Source organism: Ptychodera flava, chromosome 15 (assembly GCF_041260155.1).
Source record: "Ptychodera flava strain L36383 chromosome 15, AS_Pfla_20210202, whole genome shotgun sequence".
Classification (NCBI taxonomy): domain Eukaryota; kingdom Metazoa; phylum Hemichordata; class Enteropneusta; family Ptychoderidae; genus Ptychodera; species Ptychodera flava.
The window spans coordinates 18705199-18718491 of record NC_091942.1 but is presented as its reverse complement, the minus strand read 5'-3'; the positions used below and the strand labels follow the sequence as shown (position 1 = coordinate 18718491).

General features: G+C 36.6%; 1 protein-coding gene across 1 annotated transcript in view; it reads right to left on the bottom strand.

Annotated features, from left to right (window-relative positions):
* The window catches only part of LOC139152269 (protein HID1-like), a 42480-nt gene extending 31544 nt beyond the window's left edge, over positions 1 to 10936 (bottom strand). Inside the window, 3 exon segments of the mRNA XM_070725412.1 lie at positions 3078 to 3239; positions 8625 to 8774; positions 10840 to 10936. Of these exon segments, the coding sequence (XP_070581513.1) occupies positions 3078 to 3239; positions 8625 to 8774; positions 10840 to 10905 (378 nt within the window). The 5' untranslated portion in view covers positions 10906 to 10936.
* Between the last annotated feature and the right edge of the window lie 2357 nt (positions 10937 to 13293).

Here is a 13293-nt window from a genome sequence, read left to right as displayed (position 1 = left end):
GATAATATAATGGAAATTACAGACTCCGCCCTGACCATTAACGTTTGTTTATGGGCAAGGGGCGAGAGGAAAGCCAAAATTAATAGGCACGGCAAGCCTTGCTTGTTAATTTTTGGCTTTCCTCTTGCCCGCGCCTATAGATTAGCATTAATAGTCAGGGCGTCGCCCTTTGTTTCTATATTGCACACCATGCACTGTGTTGACAAGACTTCATATTCTGTATTTTAACACACTCTTATATTAAAGAAGAAACAGACCATGTACATTGCTACTTGAACACAAATTATAAAAACATAATCAAAATTTACAGCTTTTTTCCCCATTGAAGCTCGAGGTAACAAAAAAATATAATGAGTTGGATGTGTAAAGAAGAAATTCTCCCTAAAATGTATGAAGAAATAATCCCAAGCTGTCAGTGACAAAAAATTATATTTGTACATGTAGCTGCAGTGTGTGTATAGTATGTCGTGAAAACATCATTCCTCAGTATTTCGGAAAAGTAGATCTATCTCAGCATAAACAATGTATTTATGATGTTATACAAATTCATTTTTCAAAATGTTGTCTCCCGGATTCTTTCTAATCAGGAGGTCCACTTAATTTGCAACCTATGACATTTCATCTTGATAGATTTTTAGCCAAAGGTGAAATTCTCCTAATTGACTGAAAAGAATATGCAATCATCAGAAAAACGTGGCAGAATCTTGTAAATATTGTTTCACTGACACCGTCTTGATTTCATTAAAATCTAGTATATGTAACACACAGAATGTGGCCAAAGCAATGTTCTTGCAAAAAATTTTATTTCAAATACACAAAAGACATTTTTTTCAGAAATGCCACATTAACAAAAGAGCAGACTGAAGACTTGACCACAGTTTTATTCCTGTATTTCTAGAATTTAAAAAAAAATTAACAAACAAGAGAGTGCAAGAAATGATAGACTACACAAGTTTTCCTCTCACAAAAACCTTGTTTGGTTTGCCAACTATGCTATATTGATATGCTTCAAATGGGAGGTGGTTCTCTTCGATGCCAGAAAATTTAATTTATTACACCTACTGACATCAAGCTGATGAAAAAAATTCCTTAAAATTCCAATATCGACTGAAAGACTTTGTGAGTTGGAGAGTACGGTGTCCTCATAAATGACTTTTTCACGGTAAAAGATATCAGACCATCTACATTTGCATCAATAATCTTTTTTGAAACCTGCCTAAAACAGCTGTCTTTGTGAAGACAAGCGGAAACCTTGTGAATGAAAGCTGTCCACTGTCGTTTTTCAATTCTCCAGCTCTTTGGCGATTTTCTCCTTATTAACCTAGAAAGCAGCTGTAGAGAATAAGCTATATTCATTTCCTCAGCCGATATTTCACTCAGTCACGACATCAATAAAGATCTGTTTAGAATGGTTTTCAATTCAATAATTGCTGAATTCAATGCCTGTCTAGCTGTAATTTTCACATCATTGTGCATACTGTGCCACTGCACAAAAAAAATTCACAGTTTTTTCAATTTTAAAATCATCCACTGCTTCATGTTAGCCTTCTAACCTTGCAGCAAAAACAGCATTATGCAGTAACACTACCTCAATCCAACTGAACCAAAATATCAATGATTCCCATAAATTCTCCATCGTGAACTTATGCCTTTCAGGGAAAGGTGTGATGTTAGTTGTCAGCCCATAAAACTTTGCCTTTTTTTCTCAGAAGAAACTGAAAATGCCAGTAATTTATGCTTAGTACAACTGAGCTGTGTATATAACATATCATATATATTATACATACATATATATACATACATAATACATACATACATACATACATACATACATACATACATACATATATATATATATATATATATATATATATATATATATATATATATATATATATATATATATATATATATATATATATATATATATATATATATATATATATATATATATATATATATATATATATATATATATATAACTTTCTCTCTCAAGGCTGGCTTCTACAATGATATAGGAGACCCAGTAACTTCAAATATCAGTTCTGCAGACACACTACAAACATATGGTCATGTTGAAACACATTCTATTCATGTTCATGATTTATATTTACAGCTATTAAAACCGTTGTATAACCTGCCAATGAAACCATCTGGAAGTATGTGTAAATGTTGTACATGCATTTATTTTCTCTTTTTATGGATTGCAAGTTTTGCCGTTGTCCACGGTCTTCATGGAATGCTGATTATAAATGCAAACCTGTAATGCAATGTTGATGATGAGCTAAACTGATCATACAAGATAACACGCTGTGATACCTATTCAACACAGTGAAAAAGGAATTACCATGTTGTGATACAACACACAGTATCCAGCATGGATAGAATAAATTAAACCGACCATTAATTAACACCATTTGCTCTGTGAACACTGAAGTATTCAGACCTGGCAGTATCAAACACATCCAAATCTAAAACAATAAAAACATCGCAAGGGAACACAGCTGCTACAGACCAAACCAAAGTAATTGAGTTCTTCCTTATTCTGTATTGTTCAAGCTTTGACTGCCACTCAATAGCCATGTTTCCTCAACAGAATGTGAAAAAAGTCATTTAAGGGAACAATATTCACTATGAAGATGTTTAATTACTTCCACAACTGATAAAACATTGAGGACAATGGCTGACATTTATTCATTATACACATATAGAGAAAACATACAAAATGCACAATTCATAATTAATGGAGAGATATTTTCAGATAATCATATGGCTGTCTATGGACCCAAGGGATGCCTACAGAAAGCACGATTTTCGGTCAGTGAGTACTCTCAACTAATAATGACCAATACTGCAACAGTCAGTTGATTTGCATACTCAAATGCTGTTCATTAATTCACTTTGCATAAACGAATACATTTATTTGGAAAATTGAGATAACAGCTACAATACATCTTACCCATTCATCTCTAAGATTTGGTACAACCCTAAAGCTTTCTATGGAAAAAATAGACCTCTGTAAAGGGAAATGGGGAGGGGGAGGAGGAAGAGGAGGGGTGAAAGGGTGAACCACTCACCGACTGTCCTGGCAGGCTGGTCCAGAAAAACCCTCTCCAGTCTGGATCTTCAAAGATATACGGCAGTATCCTGGTCAGTAGTCTGACACAGTTCAGCACAACCTGTTGGTCCTTAGTGTTGGCACACCCAGTCTCTGATGCTGTCACTAACTTTTCAACAGCCTGGTGGGGAAGCAAAAAATGAGAAACATTTTCAAATAAACTGGAATATGCATTTCACTGACTTTATTGAGAGATCCATGCTTTCAATGGCATAGAAGATAACAGAACACTTGATAATACTCACGCTCTCAAGGGGGATGATGATTCATAATAGGCAGAATTTCTAAGTGTTCGAACAATTTTTCAAAGGAGCAGGTTTTTTATCAGCTTTACCGGGTATTTCTTAGCAAATTGTATGTGTACAGCTTTCAAAGGAGAACAAAGTACTAAAATCATAAACAGTCAATGTCAACAATCACAATAGGAGAACTAGAGATTGAGGATTGCCGCTTTTTAAGTAAGTTGTACATTGTCATTAATACAAGCAAGTAGGGAAGTCAACATGTTGACAGTAAAAATTGGGGGGGGGGGAGACATAGCTAGCCAGACTAGACTTTAAACATGTCTGATGGCAGGCTAAAGATGAGCACAGTTGAATCCAGCAACACTACTCCATATGGTACAGCTGCAGTAAAAACTTTTAAAACAAGCAATGCTGAATTGTTTAATACATCAACTATCAACATTTATGCTATAGGTATTTCAACAATTTCCATGTACAGATTTTAAATAGTGCCATTAAAATACAAATGACTCGAAATGTTCTCGAAAATGGTCTATTTTCAAAAAGTCTATTTTCAAAGATAAATATATTTGCACATTAGTACAGGGTAACAATTTAAATCAAAGATGTACTTCTATTTAAATGTTTTATTATTATTATTTAAATGTAGAGACACGTAAGCATGTAGATCATGGTATCAAACTGTATGTAGTTATTGTTCCTCATAGATAAATACCATGTTTGATAAAAGTGTAAATATTTGATCATGCAATGTAAAAAAGCGGAACATTAACGGTGAAGAGCTGCTCAGGTACATGTTTCTGTAGATGCAAAATCTAGACTGGATTAATAGCAAAACATACTTCACTTATGAATTCAATGATTTTAAATAAAATTTTGATTGTATGACCATGATAGATTGCCACTGACAGACATGATTGTTCTGATTATATCGAAAAGTCATATTCACAAAAAATCATGGCACAATCTTTAATCACAATACACAGATGCTGAATTGCTTTTGCAGACATCCTTTTCCTAAAATATTAAAAAAAATCCCCTTGAGAGTATTGCAGTTACTGGAGTCTCTGCAGCTTTGCTGCAAGCCACAGAATTTGCATAAATTTGCATATAAGAATTTTGTACACCATGACATCACAGGTCAGGGTTATACTCTGTATAGTATGGAAAATTATGGTCTCCAAACATCAAACAGGCAGACTACCTGTATATACATAGAGAATAATTCAGGAAAGTTTATACCAGTAAACATTTAGATAAAAAGTGTCTTTCATACAGATAACATTTCAGCAGATGGGAAAGGTAAAAAAAGGCTGCTTGAGATATTTTTGGGACAGACCCAATGCTCAGTCTTGGTGATAATTCATAGTTAGTGTGGAAATGAAAGTGTCTAGTCACTGGGCCACGAAGGGCAATTTTAATAGGAGCATAAACATTTCCATTTAGCCATAATAAAATCAGTCCCGACCACACTACACAGATGATCCCTTGTAGCATGTGTAGCCATCCCTGGGCATTATCTCCATGGTTACAGGTTTCAGATGTCCAACAGATTGCAAACAGATGGCTGCTGGACTGTAAAAGGTCTGACACATGGGGGAAATATATCATCCTATTTCTACTGGGCTACAGTCTGGCTGGAATTACAAGGCAGGATTCACACACACAATTTTTAACATAAATGTTCCTTGACATTTACTATCAACACTTCGTTTCATTGGAAAATCATCCTTAACACAGAAATGCATTCTGCTCAAAAATAAATTAGCTTTAAATTGAGCACAATATGCTATGTTTCATGTTATTGTCGATGAAGGAACTCTACTTCAGACTAACATTTAGGTGTGAACAATTGAATTGGACACTACCCTCTACCCAAGTACATAAAGACTATGTTGACAAGCTAAATACTAGGAATTTAACCCTTTGAGCGCCAAAGTCAATATTTATCTCCTTTATAAAATATAACCCACGCAAATTTTATGTAATTTTTGCTAGAAATTTGGTAAAAATCTGTAGAAAATGAATTGTGATGTCCATTTGGTCCAAAATCATGAAAAACAATTGCAGAAAAATTTATAAAATTGGTAAAATGTTGCACTGAAATTTTGGCAGGAAAAATAACAGCGCTCACAGGGTTAATGCTTGATTTGGAAAGAGGACAACAGATTCGGTTTCAAACAAACCAATATATAAAAAATAGCGCCAATGGCACTTGATCACAACTGGCACATTGTGAAACTACTCTATCTCTGGGAACACCTGTACATGAAATACTGAATGGGTAGGTGCTGCGGGTTTGGAGTTTGTCAGTAAATGCACACAGAAAACAAAGTCCCGAAGTAGCGAATTCCAGCCATTTTCAAACCACACTGTTTGTCAGTGGGGTAAGCAATATTCGCAAAAATCACATTTCCAGGCTAATAGACTATGTTTTACGAAATCACACGTCCTTATTACAAAATAAAAAGATCTTTGTCTTTAAATCAATGCGCCAGTAAACAGGTCCAGCAGCTAGTTATGTCATCAGGTCTGTAATGTTAAGGGTCATAACAAATGTGAGAAATCTAAAACATTAAATATGTTGTTTTTATCAATTTTATTACCAAAAGCGCATGAAAATCTCTGATACTTTGAATCAGCCATCCTGCATATTTGTAACATTCATCAAAACCTCATTTCTGTTCCACAACTCATTAAATAGTCCACAATGCAGGATTGGTGTACATTCCAAAACTAATATATGAAAGACCCCTAAAATCAATTAGTTAAAGGGGGTTAGAAATTTCCCAAAACTATCTACCGCTGCTCTGTTTGGCTCCATTTTTCGGAATCGGAACCTTGGATTAGTCTGAATACCTCTACCAAATATCAATGCAGTCTGTTCAGCAGTAATGACCTATGGTCATTATGTTAAAAAATACCGCCAATGGCGCTTGGACATAATGACCGCCTAGTATATTATCGGCATTTATCAACAACCACACTCACTGTGAATTAGACAGACCACAAAGTCAATGAGCAACATATAGCTGACAGACTATTTTTCACATTGCGATTTTAAGCTCATTTCATGAGAAAAGAGACATGTATATGTATATGGAGAAAAAGCAGAAGACATATTTGTAAATTGTTTGTTAAGTGACAATCATATATGCATCTCTTGAAATTTTGTGGTTATAAGGTATAACAGTAGTGTAAGAATAATGAGGTATGAATAAGTTAGTAAAGCTAAGTTGACAGTAATTAAGATTACAAAATTATACACTAAGCTGGGGAATCTGATTGAAATAAATGTTGAAAAGTAGCAAAGTCATGGTCATCTTTTGTCTAATACCTTGTGTAAGTTCATGAACTTTACATAAATCTTGCTATAGATTGTTGCTAATGGGCAATAACTGTGTTTCAGATCATTTGAGAGCAATCTATCCATGACAAGTTTAAATTGTAATATACTTCTATTTAAAGGAGAGAAACTTCTCAAATAATTTTTTCCCTGTAATTTGCTGTGAGAACACATGGACAGATACTCAGGACTCTATGCTGGTGCTACCTTGATAACTAACCTACAACTTGTAACGTCATTGTCTAACCTGTTCACCCCAATTTCCTGTAGACAGGTCCACACTCTCCATTGATAACAATGGGTTTGGGCCATACCATTGTAGTGAAAGACTGTAACATGTGAGGTTGTGGATACTTAATCTCTGGAATGTCAAAGTCTGCATATTGACTCAAGGATGTTTACTTAACAAATGCCTAGGGTCATCTCAAAAGTGAGAATCTAAACAATGAAATATGTTTTTTTTAATGCTTTTGATGCCCAAAAGACCATAGAAATCTCTTATACTTCGAATCAGCCATCCTGCATATTTCTAACATTCATCAAAACCTCATTTCTGTTCAACAACTCATAAAACAGTCCACAATGCAGGATTGGTGTACATTCCAAAACTACATATATGAAAGACCCCTAAAATCAATTAGATAAAAAGGGGGGTTAGAAATTTCCCAAAACTATCTAACCGGCGCTCCGTTTGGCTCCATTTTTCCGAATTGGAACCTTGGAACCAGTCTATGTATCGGTATCAAATATCAACGCAGTCCGTTCAGCAGTTTTTGACTTTTTGTCGTTTACGGAAATGGACGACATCAAACACCGGTTGAAACCACCTCTATATCACAACTTCCAGTTGTGATAAAAAGTAACAGGGAATACATATGAATTTACAGCTAGTGGACATTTAACTTTCACATTTTTTGAATCTCACCTCTGCAATTTTGAAATATGATATATGTATGTAGTTTGCCATTACAACAAAGAAGTATTGGCATTCAAAGTTAAAACTGGCTAAGAGAATACTCAGTGCATCACTTACAGCACAGCACCTGTTATTTACATCTACTGATAGAGGTAAAAAGAGAGCTTTATACATCCATGATCTACTCCAGTAGCATTGTTCCTTAGATGCATGGGTAGTTCAACAAAGCCTATCAGTACTGGAGTATTACATGTATGCAAATCAATGCAAGCCTTCAATATTTTATGTACATAGCTTTTAATCTCTGAAAGTACAGAAGTATATCAACTCAGATAAAAACCATGCTTGAGGCTATCTAGTCCAAAATCCATACTTGTAATTGATAAAATAGTATGTACTTAGAGAGAACTTTTCATACACCGCTGCCCCTTTTCCCTGCTCTGTGTTTCCGAGTATACAAGTAGCTATCAAACAACTACAGTGTCAGCGATAAAATGTTGGGGTTAAACCACACTTACTGCTTGGTTGGGCACAGCATGAAATTCTAAATATTTGAACATTTTGAAACTCTTAACATAATGACGAAATCACGTCAACACATAACGGTGGAAGATGTGATTCAGTAGCGAAGTCATATGTCGTTGTGCCATTATGGAAAGAAATAGCTCACACTAGGTTTTATACTTACAGAGAAAGGTGTAAAGTGTTTCAAGGTCAAGCACATTTGAATCTTGTCACAGAGGTATTGGAGTGAAAGCCAGTGACAAGTAAATAAACAGCTATTGCTAAAATTTCTTATTGTGTGTCCTGTGAATAAGGCCCTGACATTCAGAAAGTTACACTAAAAAATATGTGAACCTCCTTGACTCTGATATTATCAATGATGGAAAAATTTCTGCATTGAAAACATCATTGATAAATATGAGAATACCTACACATAAAACCATCCTCACTAAATTGTTCCTACCAGCCTTGTTTTTAGAAAAGAAATCCACTGACCTTGTAGCACAATGTTGCTAGATTTGCTGGTGACTCTTCTCTGAGTGCTCGTATCTCTGCCGCTGGTATCAATGCAAAGACATCTTGTACACTGGTCACGGTCTCGGCCCAGAACTGATCCCAGAATGCATCATCTCCAGCTTCTACTGGCTGTTATGAGAATGTTTCGGGGTGAGAAAAAAGAAAAACAGTTGTATTACAAGGGTCTTTCCCTCTCATGCATTGTGGGTGCGATTACGATATGCACCATGTATATGAAAGTTAGCAATAGCATTTCTGCTACAGTAACACATCCTTTAATAGCACTCATCACAATTGTAAGCAAACTGTGACATTAATCACTGCAAACGGAAATTGGGATAAACTTTGTCTCATTGCACTGGTTGGTCCCTATAACTCTTACTGCAGCTTGTGACGGGATCTGTTGACATTTGTACATTTTACACAGGTAGTTTCTTTCACAACATCAGTGGCAACAAAGTACCAACTTCCCCATTCCTGCAAGGATTATTTCCAAAAGTCTTGTCAAAATGTTGGAAAAATACTTATTTTTGCCTATCAATGACTGAACTCAAGCTGCAGGGGGATGAGCTCCGTTATGATGTAGTGTCATCTTTACTGATGTTGAAAAGAAACAAAATTTCTCAGAAACACTTTTAAGCGGCATAGTGTACTATTACAGGGCAATACAGGAAGTGTACAGAGTAACATAGACATCGTTGCCTGCAGAATCACACTGAACTAAATGTATATGATATGCCATTGATTACAAAAGACCAACTCCTCTTGCACTTGTGATGAACATGAAAGGAAAAGCCCAGCAATGTGCATCAGTTTACCAAGAAGCTCTCTGCTGGTTTGGTGAAAGGCCACAACACTGCGTCCTGTGTTGTACATCACTCATAAAATAAATATCAGTCATCTGTGATATTACAATATCATGTTTCCTTCATTGTGTACATACATAAGGATGTCTGCTCTGGCAAATGGCAGATAGCAATATGCTTCTCTTAATCTACATTGAAAATCAATTATTTGAAACTAAATCCTATCAATCTACCGGTATGTACATTTACCTGGCCACTAGTGTCACAAGAGATTTTCACGCACCAATGAGAAGTCACGGAAAGGGTTTGAGGTCCTGTCGCCAATAGCCACATTTCAGGAGTGACATATTTGCATAATTTTTTGCAATCATATTTATCTCACAGAATCAAAGTGCTGGCAAATCAATATCTATGACTACTTTTAGTTTTAATTTTAATTTTTTCCCCCTTTTGTGAATTAAAATTAGGGCTCAAGCATTTGTTCTTCTCTGTGTTACATCTGCAGTTCCTCACAAGATTCAGACAATATTTGTTTAGATTAATGATATTATTTATCAATTTTCATATTAGAAGATTGATAATCTTCCAACGTCTTAGTTTTGAGGTCGCCGAGGTGAAATTGCTCGGGTCAAACCAACACATTTGTTTTTCTCATTTATAAGTTCAGGCTTCTTCGGTTGATATTCATAAATTTTGTTTGTGACTACGCTACGTTGGCAAATTCCAGCTGATCCGTGTTGTTAAATGGGATGGTTCATATCCATCCCGCAGGGCCACAACTCTGCCACGGTTTGTCAGAAAATAAATTTGACGGATGGTATTGTCGGTAAAATTTATAATTAGGGTGCATCTGATAATTGGAGCTTAAAATTCGTTTTTTACCTCCGAAAATATTCAGAAATATACGCCGATTTTCCTCTCTGGCAGTGCGAGCATTCATTAATGAAATGGCAAGCCGTGACGTGGACAGGCTTTTGAGTCAACCATGCACACATGTACAGTATGCGATGTGTTGTGCCAGTACTACATCATCAAGTATAAATGGTGGCGAGTAAACATTGTAAGTCGTATGGTCGTGTAATGCCATCGCAAAATTCGCTCATTTCAATAGGCCATCTTTTTGCTGATGAAAGTCCTCCATTGGTCTGTCTTGCTGTTCAAATAAAACATATAATTCCACTGTCCAAGAAAAAAATAAACAGTGCGGCAACGGTACGTACGTCACAATCCCATTGATTTCGACGTAAACGACAACGGCCATATTTATTTTACCGATCACTATCTGTTCGCGAGCTTTGTCTACAGCCGTTTCTGTTGGTTGTTTGACCAGGCAACTCTCTAATTTTCGAGAGGAAATATCAAATAATCATAAATAAATACAAAATTACCTGTGTTTTCGTTGTCAGCTGAATTACAGCCTTGCGAAAATTGAGTTTGGAGTCCGTTCCTCCCATGTCTGTGCTGTTAATATGTTTGTGTGGCCGGTAATCGTTTACTCCAATGCGGGCGCCCTTTGACAAGAGGACAGCATGGATCTCGGGAGGGGACAGGTAGTTATGCGAGAACTATTTATAGAGCCGTCATTATTTACGGCCGGGGGTTGGGGTTGGGGGTCGGAGGAATTTCATCGGAAACGCAGAAATTTCGATTAACCCCCTGCTAGCCATGATAAATTTGAGTAACCCATTCTCTAACAGAAATTTTGACTACCCCCTCCCCCCACTTAGAAAAGATAAATAAGCTTATAAAAACATGTAGGCCTATATGTAAAATTTACAAAAATACAGTAATGGTAAGCTTAAAGACCTTTCAGATCATCCTGGTGTACCCTACTAGATTATCATCGGTTATCTCATGACAGTTGAAAAAGGTGAAACCAACAAAATGAAATTCAAAGTCGCGACAAAATGTAGATGTAAAAGCTCACTTTTGAAGGGTATCATGACAGGAGGAAGACATCTGACAGGGTAGAATTTGAAAGTACAGGGGAGGAAGAAAGGGGAGGTTCAGGGGGAAGTGTCAGATGGGTTGTCCCCTCCCTTGCGTGGAAAATTGATGTGTGCAATGGTGCAAAACTGTTAGAACACCCCAAGGGGGGCAGCATCGAAAATTTAAAGAAATTGATGTGTTAAATGGTGCAATCTGAGAGGTGTTTCAATTCATTTTCCATCAAAACTTGAGCAACGCCACTTTCTCTCCACATTTTGAGCAACCCCCCTTTTTTCAATTTTTTGATTGACCCCTCTCAAATTCCTCCGACCCACAGACCGTGAATAATGATGGCTCCCTTACACTTCACCATAAATAGACAGTAGAAGGGAAACTCTCTATAACTTGACAGGCTGTGCGAAGTCCCGTACCGCTGAAACTCGGGTGTTGTGACAAAATTAGTGTAAGGACAAAGGACAACAGAAAGCGACTAGACTACATCCCAATGTGCAACGTAAAACAAGGTGTAAACTTCTTTGTGTTAAAATGGTGCAGTAGGATGTGTCGATTTCGTATAAAGACTCCTTTCTCAGAATCGGAAACTCTTGCTCTCGACGCTAAATTTATATCACACATAGGAACTATAAACTTTGTACTACGTTTTTTTAAGGGACAGTAGTTGTTGCTTTTGGCTAGATATTTTAATCAGTCTTTTTAGTTATAGTGCACGAATCGGCTCAATCTTACCAATAAGAATTAAACGAAGTGTTCTGTTTTTTTCTAATCGAGTGTACGCCGAGCGTTGGGGAGATCTCGGGGGAGGAGGAAGGAAACGAGAGAGATTCTGCAGTTTGAAAAGGTCGTATTTTTCCCCATCTTCACTGTTAAATTATAAGTATATATTGGCCCTATGTCTTTTTTGCATTGTTAATCTTTGATATTAGATGAAAGGATCTTTAAAATATTTGGTCTTGGCGAATGAAGCAAAAACGCATCTCTGGAATGTTCGAGAACGAGTTGGGACTAATGTTAAACGCACCGGATGCGACCTTCATGAATCCGAACCGTGTTTCCTCCTTCTGTGTGGAGGGGCCGGGGACAGGCTCAGGTACGATCGTGGATCTCTAGAGTGCTAGAGTCCCCAAGGGCAAGGGTGTCATCTGCTGAAAACAGCGCAAAACCTTTCAGAATCGGCAAATGGTCCGTAACAGCCAATGTTTTGTTTTACGGGAATGGTCGTGGAATGGTCAGTTTCCACGACCTGGGGCTTTGACAGACAGCATCTTTTGTCATGATTTTTATTCTGTATATTAACAGTGTTTGAGAGGACCTTTTCTTTTATCCCTGACACCGTAAAAGTACAGCCAATAATGACAAAAAAGAGCTTATTTTCTACGCCTTTTATTTGGGAGCGGTGACAGGGAGAACAATAGTTGCATCGATAAAAATGAAAAATATCTTGTCAGCTTTCTCTTTCTAAACCATTACATTGTATCATTGGATTGCGAAATAGTACTGCACGTTGCTTTCTCTTGCTTCAACGTTACAGAGTTCTCATAGAGAAAACACAAAAGGATCAGTTTTTTGTTATGCTGTGTATATGGAATGCAAATTTCACATTGATTAGCCTAAGTATGTTTTGCAAAAGAAATATTCAATTTGCAAACATCCTGATATCGCAGATACATATATCTCGGATTTATTAGAGTTGTGCGCCTGAAATTCACTTCTAAAATTGTAACTGAATGATGAAATTTGTGACTGGTACGATGCTTTGCATAACTGACTTTCAATTTGCAAACATCCAGATATCTCTGATATGTGTCTCTGATATTATTAAAGATACACGCCGAAGGGGAGAGCCGAAAACTGAAACTGAATGATGCCATTCGTGCTTTGTACGATGCATTTTA